This window comes from Procambarus clarkii, chromosome 42 (assembly GCF_040958095.1).
Source record: "Procambarus clarkii isolate CNS0578487 chromosome 42, FALCON_Pclarkii_2.0, whole genome shotgun sequence".
In the NCBI taxonomy this organism is placed as follows: Eukaryota; Metazoa; Arthropoda; class Malacostraca; order Decapoda; family Cambaridae; genus Procambarus; species Procambarus clarkii.
This window is the reverse complement of record NC_091191.1, coordinates 10,242,054-10,265,049: the sequence shown is the minus strand read 5'-3', so window position 1 is coordinate 10,265,049 and position 22,996 is coordinate 10,242,054. Positions and strand designations below refer to the sequence as shown.

Here is a 22,996-nt window from a genome sequence, read left to right as displayed (position 1 = left end):
ACCTGGTCTAGGAATGAGGGTTGTTGATTTATTGGATAATTACCAAGTTATCATAATAGACGTGGGATCGTTCAGTTGTTTCACGTGTAGGTTAGACATGTATAAAAATGTTTGAGTGTATATAAAACAGGAAATAGATAGTTTGAACCAATAGGCCTTCCGTAGTTTACTTGTTCTTATAGAGTTAAGAATGTATAGGAGGTAGTGAAACGTAGCAGGCCGTTCAGCGCGCACCTTTGGTGTGGAGGTACCTTACCTTGAGGTTACCTTGAGGTGCTTCCGGGGCTTAGTGTCGACCGGGCCGCGGGGACACTAAGCCCCGGAGCACCTCAAGGTAACCTCAAGGTAAGGTACCTCTACACCAAAGGTGCGGGCCAACAAGCTACAAACACAGTACATAAAGAGCCACCCAACAGAGGTCGCATGTGTGTGTGTGTGTGTCCACCTCCAAGCTGTGAGGGCGGGAAAAAAAAGGCGCGCGATCGTGTTTCAAGGGAAAGCCTAACACCTATATAACTCCAACACTTTATTCCCTTCCCTTTGTTTGTCGTTTGTAAATACGAGACATGACAAGCTGTGCAGAAGGGAGGGGGGGGGGAAATTTAGGGAAAATCAGAGCGGAAAGTCACCATAAAGTGGAGAAAACTTGGTATAATTCGACATGAATCGTTTGGGCTGTATATCTAAGCTGTTAGGCGCCACTGACGCGGATTAATTATTTGAGAAAAATCAAATCTTTTATGTAAGAAACTTTTTGAATTCGCGGCATGATAATGCTTGGCGAAAAATTCAAGGTACTTTAAAACTTTGCGAAACACGCTGTATGGTGGCACTATGGCGCTGTATGGTGGCACTATGGCATGGATGGTGACACTATAATGTCCCATGATGATAACAACTTCCCCAGAAGCATCATTCAATCTTCACTATTCTCATCGTAAAGTCATTACTATTATCATACAATCCTAATCATCATGCAAGCATCATTATTATCATCATCATATAATTATCATCCTTATCATGGTACTCTCATCACTGTTATAAACATACTATCATTATACAATCATCTTTATTATCATTATACAATCATTATTATCATCATAAAATCATCACTATTTACAATCATAAAATTTTCACTCTTAAAAATCACACAATCATAAAATTTTCACTCTTAAAAATCACACAATCATAAAATTTTCACTCTTAAAAATCACACAATCATAAAATTTTCACTCTTAAAAATCACACAATTATTAGTATTCTGATCGACGAATCATCGCATTATTGTCGTACAATGATCAATAGTATCATCATACTGTATATGATGATTACAATTACACCTTACAATCTCTCATTCCCTCAGTGACATGTGACGCAGGACACAATCCTCAACAATCTCACTTTTCCCTCAATCAAGGGATCAAACAATCAAACAATCCCTCACTTTTTTTCACGGGAGACATCTCCCGTCACGCAGGGTGCAGTCGCACCTCCATAGATCTCCAGTATCATCTATTGATACTGGAAATGGCTCAAAAGGGCCACCACTTACGGGCTATTCATGCCCGTGCCACCTTTTGGGTGGCTTAATCTTCTCTCTCTCTCCCTCACTTTGGATGGCATTTAGTGCGTCTCTCTTCGATTCTCTTCATAAAAGCGTTCTGCCATATCGAAAACCTTTTCCAGGGCGGCTGTGGATTGCATTCACCGGCGCTGTTCCTTTCTCTTTGTCATTACTTTTTTTTCCCCCTCAGTTTGGCAAGCAGCGCACGCACCTCTTGCTCTTGAGGCTCCGTTATTGTTCCGGGTTTTGGGTTCGTGCGGAACAACGCGCGGGGTATGGAAATAGAGCTCAAACGAATGGATATATTTCGTGTGGAACGGGTTATGTTTGTTCGTGAGTGGGTGTACACACACACACACACACACACACACACACACACACACACACACACACACACACACACACACACACACACACACACACACACACACACACACACTTAGTACCCAAATGAGTCACAAAGACATTAGAAAGAATTCTTTCAGTGTCAGAGTTGTTAGTAAATGGAATGCATTAGGAAGCAATGTGGTGGAGGCTGACTCCATACACAGTTTCAAGTGTAGATATGATAGAGCCCGATAGGCTCAGGAACCTGTACACCTGTTGATTGACGGTTGAGAGGCGGGACCAAAGAGCCAGAGCTCAACCCCCGCAAGCACAACTAGGTGAGTACAACTAGGTGAGTACACACACACACACACACACACACACACACACACACACACACACACACACACACACACACACACACACACACAGTGTGGTTCTCAGCAACAAAACACCCTCCCTCCCTCCCTCCGGGTTCCCCCCTACCCATCACCCTTCCCTTCACACAACCAGCTAACAAAACAAGAACGAAGGAAATTGCGTTGTGTTTCCTCTCCTAAATTCATTTTCTTTACCCCCAACAACTACAAAGTCATCCCCCACCCCCCCCTACCTTCACTTTTATTGTAGTGTCGGAGGGCGCGCGGGGCCATGTTTTATCCCCTCACACTATGTTTAAATTACCGATTTTCTTGCGTAAATCAGGGATCGCGGTAGCTGCGTGGCCCAGTTTATCCAGGAAACTAATTAGCTTTATCCAGCATCCAGGCAGTAGATTACTCATTACGGTGTGTGTGTGTGTGTGTGTGTGTGTGTGTGTGTGTGTGTGTGTGTGTGTGTGTGTGTACTCACCTAGTGAGTACACACACTTTTTTTTGCCCTTTTTGTCTTTTTCTCTAGTCGTTACAGGGAGATAGTCCCCCCCCCCCCTCCTTTATTGTGTACTACCCTTTAGGTTTAAGTTCTATCACATAATCAAAGACTAGAGCTCAATGATCTAGTTGATTATACAACATAAAAAAATTATAGTTCACGTTGCCATCTACAGAACTACGAAGCTTCGTTTGTTAGGCACGCCGTAGACAAGTTGAAGGAGGGGGCAAGGAGGGGGGCGATATTCCCCCGAGGCAAAAACCTTCCAATAGTCAGGCATCGACCGCAATAAATTCCAAAGCTAATGTTACTTAGCCTTGAGATTATGCCCATAACCTTCCCAGGCGCCTCACCCACGCAGGAACTTGTGTTCAGAGAAGGTATCTATCAGGTCACTGTACTCGCACCACGCGCTATCTATCTCACCAATATATATATATATATATATATATATATATATATATATATATATATATATATATATATATATATATATATATATATATATATATATATATATATATATATATACCCCCGCCCCAACTTAGCTCTCGTCTAATGTAAGCCACCTCGTATAAACGCGTACTTATCTGGGATATTGCCGAAGAATAAGGAACAGGCTGGATATGAGGTCAAGACGAAGGATAGCAGGTCAAAGTGCAGGATAGCAGGTCAAGACGCATAATAGCAGATCAAGACGCAGGAAATCAGGTCAAGACGCAGGATAACAGGTCAAGACAGCTTAGGGTGCAGGATAGCAGGTCAAGACGCAAGATAGCAGGTCAAGATCCTCAGTGGGAAGCACAAATATCTATCAAAATAAGTTAAATTAGAAAGTCACAAATTATATGAAACACAAAAGCGTCGGTACACCAAGACACACACACAGGGGTCTGACGGCTGAGTGGACAGCGCTCGGGATTCGTAGTCCTAAGGGTCCGGGTTCGATCCCCGGCGCAGGCGGGAAAAAAATGGACAGTTTTTTCCACCCTGATGCATCTGTTCACTTAGCAGTAAATAGGTACCTGGGAGTTAGAGATAGAATACTGTACCTTCTTGACCTTCTGTTTCACAGATCAATGCTATTTGAAAACGTATATGTCCCATTTCAGTTAATTCTATATGTTCTTTCTTCATCTTCCTCTCAGACACGTGTCATAAAGACAATAGAATTGATTTCTGTTCGTCACTGAAACTGAACAAAATTGTGTCGCTTCTCAAAGCATTGGATTCTTTCTCAAACTCAATGCTTCCAGAGTTGTTGGTGTGTAATCCTCCTAATTAGAGTTACAATAAACACCAGACTCCCGCTGCCGTGAGAGCAGGAAAAACATCACACTTATTCATTAGTACTTTTGTTGTGGTAGTCGCCTTGACATTGTTGACAGGCGGATTATGAAAATGGCAGCGTGTTGAAGCCCACAAGACGCGAGTTAGCTCTTGTTATTCTCACCGTTAGTTCATTATCGTTCCCTTTTGTGGACAAGACTTTTGTTTTGGTTTAATTGCATTGTCACGGAGGACTTACCAGCGCTTGGGCGGGAAAAAATAGCTGGATATCCTCCTAGCGACAGCTCGCTGATAAACAATTGGGGAGAGAGAGAGAGAGAGAGAGAGAGAGAGGGAGGGAGGGAGGGAGGGAGAGAGGGAGGGAGAGAGAGAGAGAGAGAGAGAGGGAGAGAGAGAGAGGGAGAGAGAGAGAGGGAGAGAGAGAGAGAGAGAGAGGGAGAGAGAGAGAGAGAGAGAGGGAGAGAGAGAGAGAGAGAGAGAGAGAGAGAGAGAGAGAGAGAGAGAGAGAGAGAGAGAGAGAGAGAGAGAGAGAGAGAGAGAGAGAGAGAGAGAGAGAGAGAGAATGTCGTAGTTTCGGTGTGTGTGTGTGGCGGGTGAAAGAGGGGTGAGGGAGGGTAGCTTCCCCTCTCCGAGTTCCCCTCTTCACAACCTCTCGTTAAAGAACAAAATATAATGCATATATTACAATGAGAAATACCAAATCTTCAAGTATTATAATGCAGAAGAGAAGAAGAAATATTAAAAAAAAAAAATATTTCAAAAACGAATCTTTTATGCCATAACTAAAGTATAAATGATCTTTAATGAGCTACAATATATAATGAATAAATCCATAAATGCTCAAATAATCGTTCAAACTACGAGACCATTGAATTATCAACAATATAATTATCTTTCATTGTTTAACAAATAGTCTATCTACTCTTCTCTCAATTTCTTCAATTTCTTTCTTTATTATGCACCCCATACCCATCCCGTGGGCGGTGGTGTAAAGGATTACAGAGGCACATAATCGGTTCAGGAACTGAACCCTCTAGTTCGTTTAGCTAAGCAAATAAAAAAAATTTGACGCTAGTTACAAAATTATTAATGTTATATATACATGTACACATTCTCATACATACATGTACATATATTCTCTCTCATCATTAAAACTCATCAAATCAACTTATTAAACAGAGCAAAGTGTAAACACAGAGATGAACGTTCTAATAACACGCAGAAGGGAGTCTTATAGCTACCAAGTCACTACAGAGCTCCGTAAGATCAGACAGAAGGTGAATATATTTGCATATCTTAAGCTTTACTGGTATTAATAATGTGTGAAGGGGGGTAGGGGGGGTGGGTAGTGGTACAAGGAGGCCTAAGTGAGATATATCCCAGAGTTCTTGCTCCAGATGAACTTTGTTCACCCCGGGGACTGTTCAGTATGGAGGTAGACTAGTTTGTTTACTGATATCACTGATGGAGTGGTATGAGTACTGTGTACACCAGTGGGGGGTAAGTCTTGCTAACGCAGGTTCGAATCCTGGTCGGGTCATAGAGTTTGCAGGGATTTATTTTCTTGGGAACCTTATGTATATGTATAATGTGTATATACATACACATTATTATTATATATATATATATATATATATATATATATATATATATATATATATATATATATATATATATATATATATATATAGTCAACTCGGTCATAGATATTTCATCGAATCACCTCACTTTATGGGGGCTACGTGAGCATCGGGGATCGAGTGTCGACCTGCAAGAAGTGAGGCCGTCGTTGTACCGAAGACCAGATCGTGAACTTGGTTGTGGGGAGGGAGGAGGGTAGTGAGTGTGATGGAGATCGGTCAGAGTGAGTGATTACACATCTTGGTTGAAAAAGGTGAGTAAATATAGGGGGTGAGTGTGGAGATGAAGAGGATGTGAGTGAGTGAAGTGCTGAAGGGGTAGTGAACATAAGGGGGTAAAAGGGGGTGGTGAGCAAGTGTAGTGGAAGAGTATTGGTGAGTAAGTATGGAGGTAGAGGAGCGGTGAGTAAAAACCCACAGTGAGTGATGGATGAGATGAACCATGAAAAATATTAAAATAATATTTCATGATTTACTCATTTAGGCAATGAGTAAACAACAATTAAATAAACGAATACACGTAAAATAATCCAATTTAATTATAAAAATGTTGATAAAGAAGAACAACAGACAGAAGAGAAAATAGAAACAAAACGGAACAACAAAGAAGAGACGAAGAGGAGACACAAGGCAACTAGAAAGAAACAAGAAACTGTTGTGGAAAGTGGAATGCAGAGAGTGTGACTGATGTGTTCACAGGAGAGGGAGAGAGGAGACAGAGGTAGGTGAGGGGGGAGAGGTGGGGTGGAACTGAGGAAAGTGGTAGGTGAGGGGAGAGAGGTGGGGTGGAACTGAGGAAAGTGGTAGGTGAGGGGGAGAGAGGTGAAGTAGAACTGAGGAAAGTGGTAGGTGAGGGGAGAGAGGTGAAGTAGAACTGAGGAAAGTGGAAGGTAGGGGGGAGGGAGAGGTGAAGTAGAACTGAGGAAAGTGGTTGGTGGATGGGGGTCTCTGAGGGGAAAGTGAAGGGGACCCACCGAAGGAGATTTAAGGTGACGTGAAGAACTCCCTTGATCTTTTCTCTAAATTATGTATTGCTACAAAATTGAGCAATATTGCACGTGTGGAGCTCCCGAGTAAATTTTATTCGCGATGGCGGATATCGTTGTTGAAGGAGTGATAGCCGGTGTAATCTATCGTGCTTGAAAAAAGGACATAGCCACAAAGCTTGATCACCTATTGTTATTTGGCTAATTAAACTCCCCCTTCATTCTCCTATTCCTTTTTTCATGCTAGATGGGGGTACCCGGTACCGAGGTCGATCACGCATCATTCTACCGAAAGAAATGCAATAAAAGGGATGAGAAATAACGGTATTAAACGGAAACAGTCGCCTACCTTAGCTTACCGCTTAGGGAGCCGGTCAGCCGAGCGGACAGCACGCTGTACCTGTGATCCTGTGACCCGGGGTTCGATCCCGGGCGCCGGGGAGAAACAATGGGCAGAGTTTCTTTCATCCTATGCCCCTGTTACCTAGCAGTAAAACACCCTACCTGGGTGTTAGTCAGGTGTCACGGGCTGCTTCCTGGGGGTGGAGGCCTGGTCGAGGACCGGGCCGCGGGGACACTAAAGCCCCGAAATCATCTCATATTCAAATACCATATTCAAACTTACGTCAAATACTTCCCAAATCAAACTTGGGCCTCAGATCTTCCATTTTCCATGACATTATCAACATTTCTTTGCGTTACTACAAACAAACTACGATGATAATTTGTATTAAGAAAATGGGTCGACATCAGTGCATTGTATTTTTCAAGAAAGAAAGAAATATTTGTTTTTAGAGGGATAGGCACGGAGCCAAGATCACCAGGAACTTCATTGGGAAGGAATGGGACCGACCCCGACCCTCCCTCCTTCACCATTCTCTCTCAGACCGCCTGTTGTTTCTCTCTCACGTTCTCCCTCCCTATGACACTCTCCATACAATCACAACTTGCCATGAAAAGTTTAATGATGCTAACAGCAAGCGTCTCTTCTCCAGCTTCGGACAGCTGGATATATATATATATATATATATATATATATATATATATATATATATATATATATATATATACTATATTATACTATATTATATATATTTCAGCAATTTAAAACATTCTACAATCCAACAGACTGGAAAACCCATCCAGCCAAATAAAATGCTGCGTCAAAATTGTGCAGCGATTGAAAACGGCAATAGAGAGAGAGATCAGTAATTGCTGTAAGTAATAACAAAAAATTTGAGGGGAAAATGAACCTGCAGATATCTACATGCATAGATATGCAATGCAATAAAACTATACCGTCAGAAAATAGATATTCTTGTACATACTGAAGTGATAGTCAAATCGACATATAAGAGTTGAAGGGATACATATACACTGACAGCTGTAAACAGTTTATTGGTATATATACACACTTGAGAATTTACTTTAGTCCTGGTCAGTAAAATATTGTGGTAGCCTTAACTATACTTTTACATGTCAATGACATTCATTGATAACTTAATAACCCTCCTGCGGTTGACAGACCTAAATTAAACCTATCACCACACCCAACATATTGAAAACGTGAATGAAGGCTCATATGGTAAGGACTCATGTCTGTCAACACACTGGTAACTTCATTGGAGGACTGGAGTCCCCCAAGAGTTCATAGGGCACCATCAACCCATGGAACCGCCTACCCGCCGAAGCCGTAAATGCTAAAACATTACTGAGGTGCAAAATCCAACTGGATACAAAATCATCAAGAATAATGAGGGATATTTGACATACAAATATCCAAGCTCGTTAATCCAGCCGACGAAACGTCGTCGTCCCTTCACCTTCTAGTGTGTGGTCTGGTCAACAATATTTCGTAGTTAATATAACGTGGCCCATTATTTGTGTCACTAAAAGGAAAATTGGAAAATTGTTTAAAAGAAATTCACCTGGTAGGAAAGGGATATTTTTTTATGCTGGATATTAAAAGAATGTTGTTCAGTTTCTTCGTTTTATGTAAAAATAATATGAAAGAGTGTAAGGGATCTTGCGGGTTGAATATGCGCAGCCTAGCTTGGTAAGGCTGCTGCATGCCAGGGATTACTCTGAAGAATCTTCCTGCTTACTGAGGCTTTAGTCGAAGAGATTCCTTTGTCAGTGTTCCTCTTGCGCTGGAGGCTGTTTACCAGCCAGTGGTGTCGGTGGGTACAGTGGTTGAGTGATCACACAAGCCTGAATTACAGCTATAGCATTATCATTCATTTATAACTAGTGTAAATACACACGAGGCAAGTGATGAACACTAGTGTGAAATGTATATGTATGCATGTATGACATACATACATACGTACGTGAATGCTAGGTATATACCTAGTTCTCTTCCCATAACTTAAACTACTCGAGTTCTTGGAATTCTTTATCAGTCACCCAAGTATAATTCTGAGGCCTAAATTTTGAATTTCTCTAGTCTAGATCTTCGTTGTGATAGCCTATATAAACAAAGATATATGGTATATATGGTACATATATAATTACTTATTAAAACGCTATATATAAACCATGCATATAATCTTAGCGATTTTAATAATTGCTTCTTTGGCGATTTAATAATTGCTTCTTTGGTCTGACTTACATTTTTAAAGTGCTGGAAAACATTTAACATTTATATGTGACTTTTTCACCATCAACCGTCAAACCCCAAGCAGCAGCAGCTGGGATAGTTAAGGTTAGATAGTTATCAGGAAAAACGCGCTTAGCTGACATAAATACGCCAGTATCCCATCAACCAGTATAAGAGAAAACCACATAAAGCCTTTTATTTCATAAGCATGAAACTCGCTGCCAGCCAACCAGGGCACGTTGGGTCCACACAGGGTCCCAGGAGTACACTGTAGTCATTCTTCGCCATTTCTACTCTTTTTTTTTAAATATTGTATCCTAACTTGACGAAAATTAGAACATTTTGTTTTATACACATTATATACTCTCGTAGTAAGTCACTCTTGACATCAATTGTCTTCTCAGGAATCTTTTTGGATAATATTGACCATAGGCTGTTGCTGGCCAGTAGTAGTAGTGGTTATTGGACGCAGGAATATTATAAATACAGTAATACACTAAGGAGGTTACAGCATTGTATAGTAGCGCAGGCAGCTGCCCCAGGCAAACGAGAGGTTATTGGAGTGCTTCTTTCCCTGTGCTGGTACCTTCTCTCTTCTCTGGCAGCGTTGACACACCTGGAAGTGAATGGTTTTTGTCCAGATTTAGCGATTAATGCTGTTATTGACATGAAAATAGAGACGCACATGAACAGGAAAATAGGGAACACGAAGCTGTTGTTGTTGTTATAGATTCAACTACTCGGAACAAGTTCCAAGTAGCACGGGCTATGGTGAGCCCGTAACTTACCTGGCACAGGAGCGGGGCAAGAAGCACGGGCTATGGTTAGCCTGAACACGAAGCGAACACTTGTACATATATACGTGTGAAGAAAGTTTTTATTTACATTCTCTAAGAGAGGCGAGGTGTAAGGGAAGACCTGATTGAAGGAAAGAAAGGTGTGAGAGGGTATAACGAGGGTGATAGCAGTAGTGTTAGCACACAGTACAACACGGAACAATGTGTATAAATTGGATCAGTTTAGATGCAGGAAATACCTTGGTAAATACTGGTTTGGAAATAGTGCTGTTGAGTTATGGAACAAAGTGTACCTTGTAACACAATAGATGCGAGGTCGCTGGATTGTTTCAAGCGTAGATTAGACATGAATGGACGAGTTTGGTTGAGAATAAATAGTGGCTGCCTCACATGGGTCAATTAGCCTTCTGTAGTTTCCTCTGTTCATATATTCCCATGCTCTTTAAAACAGATGAACATAAGCAGGCAGACGGACAGACACTCACACACTCACACAAACACGCCCACACACACACACACACACACACACACACACACACACACACACACACACACACACACACACACACACACACACACACACACACACACACACCCCACGCACACGCCCACACAAAAACACACACACAAACACACACACACACAAACACACACACAAACACACACCCACACAAACACACGCTGCCCTATATTCCAATAGCAAAGATGAAAAACACCACGAGGTGATAATGCTAATTCATCTTGTGTGTATAAACAAAAGTTGAACAAGACAGCTAAACAAATACAACCAAGGGCTTATGCCACTGTGAATCTCAAGCACCGCCTCCTGGCTTGCCCACCCTGAGGAATCCATAAGTCAAAAGAGATACAGACCTCTCCTAAGATTTAGTGTGCGAAGCATGTTGCGCGCTCCCAACATGTATCACACTGTATCACTATTGAGTGATGGATACGGTGCGTGTACCTTGCTCCGGCGGAGGGGTATTCCAAGGCTGCACCTCGGCTGACATGAAGATCATGGAGATGGTGGTAGTGAAGATGCTGAGGGCGCCAGCCACGATGAACACCGTGTTCCACCCGCTCACAGTTTGCTGCCGGGGTCGGTCGATGTCGAAAAGCAAAAAATAACATTTTAAAACACAACTGACGAATAACACCAGAGACCAGCTATGATGGGCCTGTTCTCAGAGATCTTGAAATTACTGAACTCAAATTGGAAGACATTAAATCAGACTTCTTTAATAGTTTTAATATAACGCATACAGCGTTAATATAGCGTTGGACTCAAAGCTCAACAAGCCGCAATGTAGGACAGAAAACGGAAGATCTTTCCACTCATTGGGTAATGGAACATGGAACCGCCTACCCGCCGAGAGCATTAATGCCAAGTCATTACTTGAATTTAAAATTCAACTGGAAAAATCCTTGGGGGAAAAAAAATTGTGAGGACCTTTGACAAGCCGCTGGCTTCTTGTTGTTTCGAGGCCGCTAAGGATAGTGGCCCTCAAGCAAATTAAAGCAAATGGCCTTCTACTGACTTAAATGGCCTCCCTCTCCTTCTATTGAATGAGATTCATCTACTGGTTCAAATGCCCACCTCTCCCTCTAATGGCCCAGATGCCCTCTTTTCCTACTGACTCAAATGGCCCCCCTCCCACTAGTCACTCAAATGGTACCCCCCCCCCCCTCCCCTCCACCTCTACTGACCTCTACTAGGCCCACAACTGTCGGTAGTCTCCCTACTACCGACTCGATCTCGATCACTTTTGTACCGACTTACGTTGTTGTTGGTGATGGCACCGGCGATGACGGGTGAGAGGAAGCCTGTGATGGCAGCGATGGTGTTGTTGAAGCCCACCAAGGTGCTGGCTAGGTTGGGCGCGATGTCCTGCTCGATGAGGCGTCCACCGCTGTAGGAGGTCCCGCTGATGCCCATCGCCAGGATCATGACGACGGCGGCCATGGTGGGGTCACACTTGACGAAGCACGCGGTCAACAGGAGTACGGAAGAGCTGTATCCTGAAGGGATAAAAGGCACTTTGTACAAGACTGTTCTTATGTGCTATACGTGGCCAGTGGCACCTCTTGGGTGGCTTAATCTTCATCAATCAAAGACTGTTCGCCAGTCGATTTATAACCTAACTCGATCTTTATTCCAGTGGCATGTTTCTCTAACTTATTTTGGGTCATACCTCACAGGGTTTCCAATCATTCTGGTTCTTCTCGTGTCAATCCGTCACCGATTACCTTATCGATACCTCTAGACTGATCGAGAGTCTTGTGCGCTGTGATTATTACTGGTTCTCCTCGTCATCAGCAGTGAAAGATTTGTAATATGCTGTATCGTGGTGGCTCGGTTTGTTCAGTTATGTCAACATTCCAGGAGGCCTGGTCGACGACCGGGCCGCGGGGACGCTAAGCCCCGGAAGCACCTCAAGGTAACCTCAAGGTAGCACTGTGTGTGTGTGTGTGTCTGTGCTAAAAATGCTGTCATACTAGTATGACAGTCTGACAGGAGGGTGGTGTCGGGGGGCTGACGGTAGTCCAAGCTCTTGGGCTGGACGGTAGAGCGACGGTCTCGCTTCATGCAGGTCAGCGTTCAATCTCCAACCGTCCAAGTGGTTGGGTCACCATTCCTTTCCCTCCGTCCCATCCCAAATCCTTATCCTGACCCCTTCCCAGTGCTATATAGTCGTAATGGTTTGGCGCTTTCTCCCTGATAATTCTCTCCCCCCCCCCTAAAAAAAAAAGATAAAACCCAACACTGAAAGTAATAATATTGTGTTGTCAATTACAATAAAGTGCATCAGTGCACATTTACAGCCATTGGAACAACACAAAAAATTGAAGCAAGCCAAAAGGCCTATGGCAGGAAAAGTTTTTAGTCATGAAGGGGGGTAGAAATAGCCTAAGCTACTCTATCCCTTTGAGATGTATTTTTTCTTGTCTCAATAAACATACTTGAACTTGAACTTGAACTTGGGGCTGACGGGTGAGTAGATAGCGCTCGGGATTCGTAGTCCTAAGGTTCCGGGACCGGTCCCCGGCGTAGGCCGAAACAAATGGGGAGAGTTTCTTTCCACCCTGATGCCCCTATTCACCTAGCAGTAAATAGGTACCTGGGAGTTAGACAGCTGCTACAAGCTGCTTCCTGGGGATGTGTAACAACAAGGAGGCCTGGTTGAGGACCGGACCGCGGGAACGCCAAGTCCCCGAAATCATCTCAAGATAACCAGTCAAGCACAACAAGGTGGTGAGTGTTTTGGATGCTCACCCAGGGCCATGGAGAGCCTCCTCACAGACAGGACGGACAGCACCCGTCGCTTCGTTAGTGCCTCCATCAGCGTACCCCATATTACAGCCACGATGATCAGTGCTAGAGAGGACAGCGAGGCCACCAAGCCGCTCTGTGTAGTGGAGAAGCAAAATCAATCTTCGTGTGTGGTGGTCTTAAATGTTATGCCCCCCTCGTGCCTCACATTATTTCAACAGAGCTGGGTACAGTAAGGCAGAGTAGCTGTAGCAGCTGCTGAAAAGAGGGTACGATTTTTTTTATTGATTAACATGACTATTCGCATGTAGGCGATAAGTCACAAGGCTAAAGTATGTTGACCAGACTACACAGTAGAAGGTGAAGGGACGACGACGTTTCGGTCCGTCCTGGACGATTCTCAAGTCGATTAAGAATCGATTTGAGAATGGTCCAAGACGAACCGAAACGTCGTCGTCCCTTCACCGATTGAGAAGTCGATTGAGAATCGATTTGAGAATGGTCCAGGACGGACCGAAACGTCGTCGTCCCCTCACGTTCTAGTGTGTGGTCTGGTCAACACCATAAGTTACCAAGAGGTACAGCTCAGACACGTAGGGGGTTAGAGTACTCACCTGGGCTATCTTGAAGTGTTGAATGTTGCTGAAGTAGGAAGGCAGCTCAGTGAGGAAGGTGTAGAAGTAATAGTTGGCGCCCACGGCACACATTATGGCCGCCCACATGGGACGAGACGTCATGATCGCCTTCCATGGGATAATTTTAATCTTAAATTAGATAAAAGATACAAGGTTTAAGATACAGAAATAGAATCAGGTACAATACGTAATCCAATAAGTTTTTACAGTTTCTTTCAAGAAATACAAATTTGAAGCACGGTGATAGTTCCTGAATTACAGAAACTATATATATATAATATATATACACACACACTTTTTTAAACACACGCACACATACACAAGAAAGTAAATTGGGTTTATGAGAGTACATAGCATTGATGATTTCACGTTCTTGTAAGGCCACTAACAAGCATAGCGCTTCGGGCAGGTCTTAATCTAACAGATAAATTTAAGTAGGTAATTTGTAGCAAAATTTCAAAATATCAACGGACCAGTTAACCGTTTGGTTTAAACTTGATGTAATACAACTGAAGAGACAAGCGTTTGTGTAGGCATTATATTACTGACAAAGCTGCACACACATTTTGAATTTGAATGATAACATTTACACTTAATTCCCAGAATATATTAATCTAATCAGGAAGTCGTTGGATGTTGCCACGACGTCCGTGGGAACGCGCTCAAGCGCGAGATCACCCAATCTTTACCTATTCCAGCTGTTACTAGGTTAATGAGGACGTATTGCGTCCAACCTGCGTTGGACGCAATACGTTGCGTCAACGCAGGTTGGCACAGGTCAACGCAATATTGCGTTGACCTGTGCCAACAGGTTTCTTCTTTACGTTTGCGCTATCTTCCTGCATCGTGATTCATCACGCACACAAATGTACGAAACCTGTGCATCTTGAATCGATTATTGCAGCTTAGTCTTTTATAAACAGTTCACGATCAAAGAAAAAGCTGTATGAGGTCATCCATAAGAATAATAACGTTGGGTTAAGGGCAGCCTCGCAAATTATTGAGTAAATAGACAAAAACGCCAATTTGAAACTCCATCCATTTCCACCCTTCAGTTTTCTCTCTCCTTACGCTCCGTCTTTTTAAGATAATGAAAATTAATCATTTTTAAATCTTCATAAAATAAGACTCCAAATTCCCCGGGGTTAACTGCACATTTCCTAGATAATGTGTGTACGTTCCATAGCACGGCGTCCAGAACTGACCCGGGGTATCACAAGGGGACCTGACAAGAGCAAGCTGTAAGTTGTAGGGAGACAGAACGGAGAGACGACCCGCTGTGGCTGTGTGAGGCTGTTGTTAAAGATTCGCTACCTGGAACAAAGTTCCAAGTAGCACGGGCTATGGTGAGCCCGCAGATAGTTATTAGGATGAGGCGTCGAGAGAGTCCTGTGAGACGGATAAGGACAATATCATAGTAATTCTTATTACTCTCCCTGTTATGGGTGTCCGTATTCTGTTATTTGGAATATTTATACCGTGCTGCCTTTGCTAAAGAGCGTTACTAATCTTGGTATTTGCTATTACTGCATTTAGTAATTTACTTACAAAATTAGTAATTTACTACAAATTTAGTAATTTGTAGTAATTTGCAATTACTACAGTACTACTATTTGCTACATTTCGTATTATTTTGTTAGGTTTTAACATTTTGTAGCGAATTTGAGTAATCTTTCAATTATCACCCCTATTTTAACATCATCGCCAAATTTGCTAATTTTGCTGTTCAAAATTTTCAAAATCGATTACATATATGGTAAAGAGAAGGACAGAGGTCTCATAACATCCCAGTTCCCCACTTACAACAACTTACAACTCACATTTGTTTCCATTTATGCTAACCTAACCCCTGTATTTTCTCTTAAATAACCATGTCCAAATCTAACTAAATATGATAATATTCAATACCATAGGCCTCTACTTTCCTAATCAGCCTCTAGTGAGCTATAGGCTTTGCTCAAATCGAGAAATATATCGTCCCAATCGCTCACTATAGACTGCTCACAAATGCTCGAAAAGAATGATAATCAATGTTTTTAAAGTGAAATTTTATATTTCTGAATAACCAATTTTAACGAAGAGGTTGAACTATTCGTCAGCGTGTTTAACGTCTATATGGAAATATTGTTTGAATTGGTGAGAGCACCTGTCATTCAGTTGCAATAAGATGCTTATCTTAACATACTAAGAAGGTTAGGTGAGGTCGGTGTTTTCTATGAAGCTTTTCAAGGTAAACTAAAATATTCAGTCAATTAGTATGTCACATATGCACTTATTAAATAAGCTAATATTGACTATAAACAAGTGCGAGAACGGGTTGCAATCGTACAAATCTGGGGTGTGACGATTAGTAAATAATATTAAGAATATATATATCTCTCACCTTACGTGTGACAAGAGAATCCTCATTGGACTGGATGTAGGTTAGCTCGGCGGAAGAGATCCTGGGGTGATGCCTGGGAGTGTCGTGGACGAGGAGGAACCAGGGCACGCACCACGTCAAGCCTACCACTCCGAACACGTAGAAGGTGGAGGGCCACCCTCCCAGGAACTCCGAGTGACATAACCACCCACTTCCCACAGAGCCCACAATCACGCCCACCTGCGTCCCTGGTGAGAGGAGTGGTGGTGATCTTCAGCACGTAATTGTACTTTAATCTGACGAAGGGTAACCTTTCTACACCCCCCACCTACCCTACCCCTTCCTTACATGCATTTTGTTATTTTTCTGAAGAAATACCATCGCCCTGTGGACTGGTCCATGTTAAGGAAGGTAAACTCGCCGGTGATTACCCTTGAACGTGGACGACGTATACTTGAAGATAGTGGACTCATCGGGTTTTTGAAGAACACTGCAGATATATTGAGTGTCCTGGGTGAAAGCAACATTGTGCACATAAGTGTAATTATACTTCGATAGATAATATATTGGTGAAGGTGTAATTGCGTTTGGTTTAACCAGCTTTATTCCTTGCACTATTACTTGCTACCGCCAATTCTTGAGAAGTTACCATTGACTTGGGGTGGGATGATAGAAGAGGCTCTAAGACACATTACGCAGAAAGAACCCTCGGTTACTGGCTCAAGCAGGCCTTAATGGGTCAAGCACGCCTTAATGGGTCAAGCACGCCTTAATGGGTATATGGGGAGATTGGAAATTATCATTATTTGCCATTTCATGCCAAGTAGAGGATTGGTGCTCGACCCCGAATCGCCCATGGCCATCCCCGGACAAAGACCAGTCACCCTGCAAAGCTTAGTGAAGCTACCCCTAAGCGTCTGACCTCCAACTTCGGATACACACACATTCTCTTTTGTAGATACAAGACATACCAATCATTTTCGCAGCATGACCAACTTTAAATATAAACTAACCTGAGTACATGATGGAGACGAGTTTGGCCTTGTCCTTAGGCGGGAGCCAGGTAGCCAGGAGATGAAACAAGGCCGGGAAGGTGACCCCCTGCAGACATGCCACGTGTGAAAAAAGGTGTTACAGCAAACATGTCACCTGGGTGACATGTTTGTCACCCAGGTGACAAATAGGTACCTGGGTGTTAGTCAGTTGTCACGGGCTGCTTCCTGGTGGTGGAGGCCTGGTCGAGGACCGGACCGCGGGGACACTAAAAAGCCCCGAAATCATCTCAAGATAACCTCAAGATAACCTGTCACACCTGTTGGCCTTGGAGAGCCAGTACTCGTCATTAACAGCTTCGAGACTTGTAATCTTCGTTATCTCTCGGTGAAGCGTTATCTCTGTTGTGCCATTTTGCGTCCGGCCATATTAGATACGACTTCAGACTATTTTCTTTACCACTATTTGGTTATTTTTCTGATTGAATGTATAATTTTTTAATTGCAATTTTTTGTATACGATGAAATTTGTGTTTGCGAGTAAAAAGTAACCTCCATTTTTCTCATAAGCTAAATTGTTGAAAAGATAATCCCATGCTAGACAAAATACAAATATTTGGTGAAAGGTTTTGTGAAACCTGATAGTTTAAAAAAGTGGGATGCTGGGTACAGTAGTGGTGCTTAAAAGTGGAAGGTATTTGTATATATTTATATACTCAAAGTCATCGTGTGAGAGGAGGGTAGAGTTCGTCTCGGTATGTGGTACGCGTGTTCAAGACTTAGAAATCCTGATATAAAGATATATAATATATAATTTAATATAATTTAAATAAAAGTGATATACTCGCCCCCTTAAACAAAGGTGTAAATTTAATACAGGGATATATTATCCCCATATATACCCCTGTGTATCCCTGATATACAGGGGGGTAATTAAAAAATAGTATATCGCAGTCTCGGTCATATTGGTTTTAGTAAAAATTACCATCCACACTTTCGTAGAAATAAACATTCTATTCACCTGGGCTGCATGCTGGGGTCTCGAACCATGGACCCCACGCATGAGGGGTCCACGGATTAAGACCCCATACAGTCCAAGTGAATGGAATCTTAGTCCTAAACTCGGTGCGAGCATATACTAGTTATGTGCCAACCATAACATCTCTAACCACAACTACTTGTACCAACCATGACATATCTAGTCTGGAGGTCCTAGCCCGCAATCAAGTTACGGGCTCACCATAGCCCGTGCTACTTGGAACTTTGTTCCAGGTAGCGAATCTTTAACAACAACAACATCCTAGCCCGCGACGTACCTGAATAGCCCCCTGCACGATCCTGATGAAGATAAAGAGCTCCAGGGAGGCCCAGGCGCAGACAGGGTTCAGGAGGGTGAGGACGGAGCTGAGGAAGACGCTCAGGCCAAAGACAATGCGGCTTCCGAAGTACTCCGCCGCCCTTTCCCCTAAGATCTGCGTGGTAGCGTACCCCAAGAAGAACGACCCCAGTACCAGTCCTTGGGTCTGCTCGTTCCAGTCGAAGTCCCCTTCCTGAGTGTACATGAAAATTAGACAGGGTATGTAATTTTTTTTTTCGCAAAGTATATCGTGATGGAATCAATGAATTGTTATTGGTTATTGATTGTCGCCGAAGGCGACTAGTTTATTGTGCACCCCATACCCATTCTGTGAGCGGTAGCGCAAAAAGCATTACAGAGGGCACAAAAGGTCTTTATCAGACGTCATCTTAGATTATTACATAAATAATTTCATCTATGGTTAAATGTCGGTGATCCGGGTAAATATTATTTGCTATTCCTCATCAAGCGTGAAACTGTCGTTATTACCAAGGATAGGTAATCCTAATGTAATTTCTATATCACATTAGGATTATATATTATCACATATTACATATTGTCATAATATTATATTATACGCCAAGACAAAGCATATTATCACATTTTTTTTACCTTTTAATTCACCGGAGGATGACTGATAACTAAACATACATTTGTATGTACGTGAGCATATTAGGCGTTGTACGATTACATAAACGGTGTTTTCTTTACACACGAGTACAAAACGAGTGTTCATGAATGCATCGTCTTTATATACGCAAAAGTTAAATTTAACTGAGGATATAATGTACCTACGTTGAAATAATATTCATCCTACCTCAAGACATCAATTTTACGCTTGATCAAAAATATAGAGAACTGTCAATTTTGTTTCCTAGGAAATTCATAATTGCAATACCTCTCTGAACCCTTTTACCACTCTGGTAAGAGCGCACACTCCAGTAAGGAGTCATGGGGGTTCTGCATCAGAGTACTTTACCCTGCTGGGACTCTTCAGAGAACTCTTCACTAGATGTGGATCACTTCGACCAATCCACACTTCAGACTCTTCTTTTTTGGGGGTGAAAATAAGATCAATGTTGATGACCTCTTCAACGCCTTCCCGAGTCGTCGTGGCACAATTACTTTCCTTTACCCCCCCCCCCTCTCCACGTCCCTAGTAGTCCACAACCTCTCATGTACCGCTCAGTATTTTTGCTTCCCATTCTTGATTTTCTTTTCTAAAGTTCCCTCCGTCCGTACGAGTAAATGAGTTGAAATATTTTCATCCTTAAGATGTAAATGCTAAACTAGCATCCCACACGGTTGCTGGAACATAAATCATCCTAAATTCCCCCCAAAAATCCCAAACCACTTGAGCCACACTAACAATGTCCGTCGTTTTAGCGTGGAAGCTTTTTTTTTAATGTGGTGTAGTGTGGTGGAGCGTTTTTAGTGCAAGAAACGAGTCTCTTACCGTAAGACCGGTGTCGCCGGAAGTGTCGTTACCACCTCCGTTATCCGGGAGAGGACAGGTGTCGTCGAGGGTGGTGTTGGAGACGCGTTTACCCACCATGGGAACGATGGCGATGGACAAGTTCATCCTCATGGTGTACTGTATGGCCACACCCAGGCATGAGACCACCGCCAGGGTGTGTCGCACTCCCCAACCCTCACTGGCTGCAAAACCACACACACACACACACACACTTACATGAATCAAAACAAGTAGCTGTGGAACAGTTAAGGTCTACACCTACACATATGCAGTGAACGTTTTGAGTGTAGCATCACATTACCGTATAATGCCTGATACAACCAACGAATATTAACCATATACAGAATTTTATCATTAGTATCTATAAGGATTTTGGTTGAATTAGGCTATATAGACATGCATTTGCAGACGACGAGTCACAATACCGTGGCTGAAGATATGTTGACCAGACCACACACCAGAAGATGAGGGGACGACGAGAGACGTTTCGGTCCGTCCTGGACCATTCTCAAGTCGATTGTCTCTCTTTATCTACTGATATGTGGTTTGTTCATCTTAAACATGCATATCTTTTTTAACTAGTTTAGCTTTGTTTATAACAAAATGGTTTATATAAATCAAACAATGGGTGTCTCACTCACTTTCTTCAGCAGTATGACCGTCGCTTTCCCCCACCTTGAGGGAGGAGTTCCCATGTCCCAGCTTCGCTGAGTTACTAATAGCAAATATTCCCTGGTGATCCCCAGGATGGAGGTGGGGATCCCCAGGATGGCTGGGGCGATCCCCAGGATGGCTGGGGCGATCCCCAGGATGGAGGTGGCGATCCCCAGGGTGGCTGGGGCGATCCCCAGGGTGGCTGGGGCGATCCCCAGGTTGAAGGGCGCTGGGAGCGACGGTATCACTGTGCTTCGAAAACCGTCTCTCCTGTGAAGGTGTGGAGATGTTACTGTCAACCTCTGTGATGGTGCTGAGGGAAGACTCCCTCCTGAGGAACATCTTGCGTGTTCTGATGCTGTTCCTAACCGCTTCTGTGCGAAATAACAATCAACGAGGTCATTACAGGCTGGGGGTATCTATCGTGAGAAGGCACCACAAATCATTACGAGTATATAGCACTTGTAAGGGATAAGATGATGAGAATTTAGGATAGGACGAGGAGGAGGAATAGTGCCCAACCACTTGAAAGGTCGGGGATTGAATGCCGACCTGAAAGAAGCGAGGCTATATCGCTCTACCGTCCAGTCAAAGTGGTTAGGCTTTCATAGAATATAGTATACTCAACGGGTCGTGGGGGTTTAAATTTAAAAAAGTCTGGGGTGGGGGAGAAGGGCGGTTAAATTTCAAAGGGGTCATTGAGGCGGGGTGTAAATTTAAGCGAGTTATTTATTGGTGGTTTATATTTCAGCAATACTACAATGGTGATAAAAATTGATAGTCAAAGCGACAAGAAGCAATAAGGAAGATCAATATCCCCGAAGCCCTGATAAAGTGTATTAGGGAACAACATTATGGTGTAGAAGGGACAAATGAATTTACGAGCACACAAGACGTGTTAGAGTTGGCAATGAAAACAGATGGGTTTTCTCCCATATGAGACCAAATAAAAATGGTTTTCGAAGCTATTTGAAGCGAACCCAAGTTTCTGGCCGTACCACACACGCTCCCTCCACGAGACCACAGAGAGCTATAAGCAACATAACCAGCTGTTCTGCTGAATATAAATGAAGTTCGCAAAACTAGAGAGAATACATTGAAATCGCTTAGATTTTGTTAAATTAACAAGTAAGGTTAGAATATATTTACCTGAAACTTGACAGATTAAGCAGCATAGAAACACACACACACATATAAGCTATGACACGACTAAGATATAATGCGAGGAGAGAATATGTTATTAAACTTTGATTACACTCTTAATTTAAATATAACTTAATAATGCTTTGACACACGAAAGCGCTTGGAATGCTTACTTTATCCTTCCCTTACCTTCACTTAACTATCACATATCGTGTACACATAAGTACACAGAAGCCATTGGTCATGGTGATAGGCTGTGAACCTTGGTTATGGGAGCCTCTGTGTCGAGCTACATACTTCTCTTGGCAGTCACAGTACCGCCCAGCTTCAACTAGGCTACGCTGGGCTCTGAGCAAGACTCTACGCTCTATACTGGCCGGTGAGGCGGGAGTCCTGATATTCTTATCTTCACACTGATAATTCTGAGTGCCATTTTTTATATATATATATGTAAACACTCGTCCACACAATTATCTTTATCAGTTAAGCCTTGATAAGTTAAAAATCAGTCACTTCGCTGAAGTTGCTAATTCTTCAGTACCTGCTCTTGAATAATAAGACTTCCATCTCTTGCATACACATCAAATCTGGCATGGTTGTGTTCCAGTTGTCTCTTAAGGATATGATAGGCAGTTGATCCTAAATGCCTTAACTCTGCTGCTGTTCCTATTTCCAGTCATAAATTTATCACCGGAGTAGGAGAGGGCTTGAACCAGCGTCCGGGTTGACATCAGACGCGTCATGTTGCTAACAATAACAGTCTGAGTGTAGTGTTCAGTGATGTTGTTATTAAAACCACCAACGTGAAGGTAACATACGGACGATTCTTCGCGGCAGGGGATCGTATTCCAGGGACCATAGGATTAAGGACTTGCCCGAAACGCTACGCGTACTAGTGGCTGTACAAGAATGTAACAACTCTTGTATATATCTCAAAAAAAAAAAAACATTGGGGGTAGTATATTAGTGTATAAATTTCCACTCCAATATCACTGCATAGTTTCTGATGCTTCTTAAGGCTAACAGATT

At 42.7% G+C, this 22,996-nt stretch overlaps 2 protein-coding genes across 7 annotated transcripts in view; one reads left to right on the top strand and one right to left on the bottom strand.

Moving 5' to 3' along the window:
- The window catches only part of LOC138373601 (uncharacterized), a 134,779-nt gene that overhangs the window by 103,470 nt on the left and 8,313 nt on the right, over positions 1-22,996 (top strand). The window lies entirely within an intron of this gene.
- LOC123770266 (sialin) lies at positions 8,063-22,357 on the bottom strand. Of its 4 annotated transcripts, none has more exons than XR_006774319.2 (11): positions 22,157-22,356; positions 20,812-21,198; positions 20,150-20,352; positions 18,653-18,886; positions 17,358-17,445; positions 16,366-16,592; positions 13,962-14,111; positions 13,351-13,483; positions 11,857-12,095; positions 10,950-11,167; positions 8,063-9,895 (listed from the first exon to the last, which is right to left on the bottom strand). XR_006774319.2 is itself a non-coding variant. In XM_045761953.2 (11 exons), the coding sequence occupies exons 2-11, from the start codon at positions 21,164-21,166 to the stop codon at positions 9,834-9,836; spliced, it is 1,797 nt and encodes a 598-aa protein (XP_045617909.2). In that variant the 5' UTR covers positions 21,167-21,198; positions 22,157-22,357; the 3' UTR covers positions 8,063-9,833. The 4 variants fall into 4 exon arrangements, 3 of the variants coding, with proteins under 3 accessions (XP_045617909.2, XP_045617908.2, XP_045617910.2); XM_045761953.2 differs by having other exon boundaries at positions 11,041-11,167; positions 13,962-14,090; positions 22,157-22,357; XM_045761952.2 differs by having other exon boundaries at positions 11,041-11,167; positions 22,157-22,353.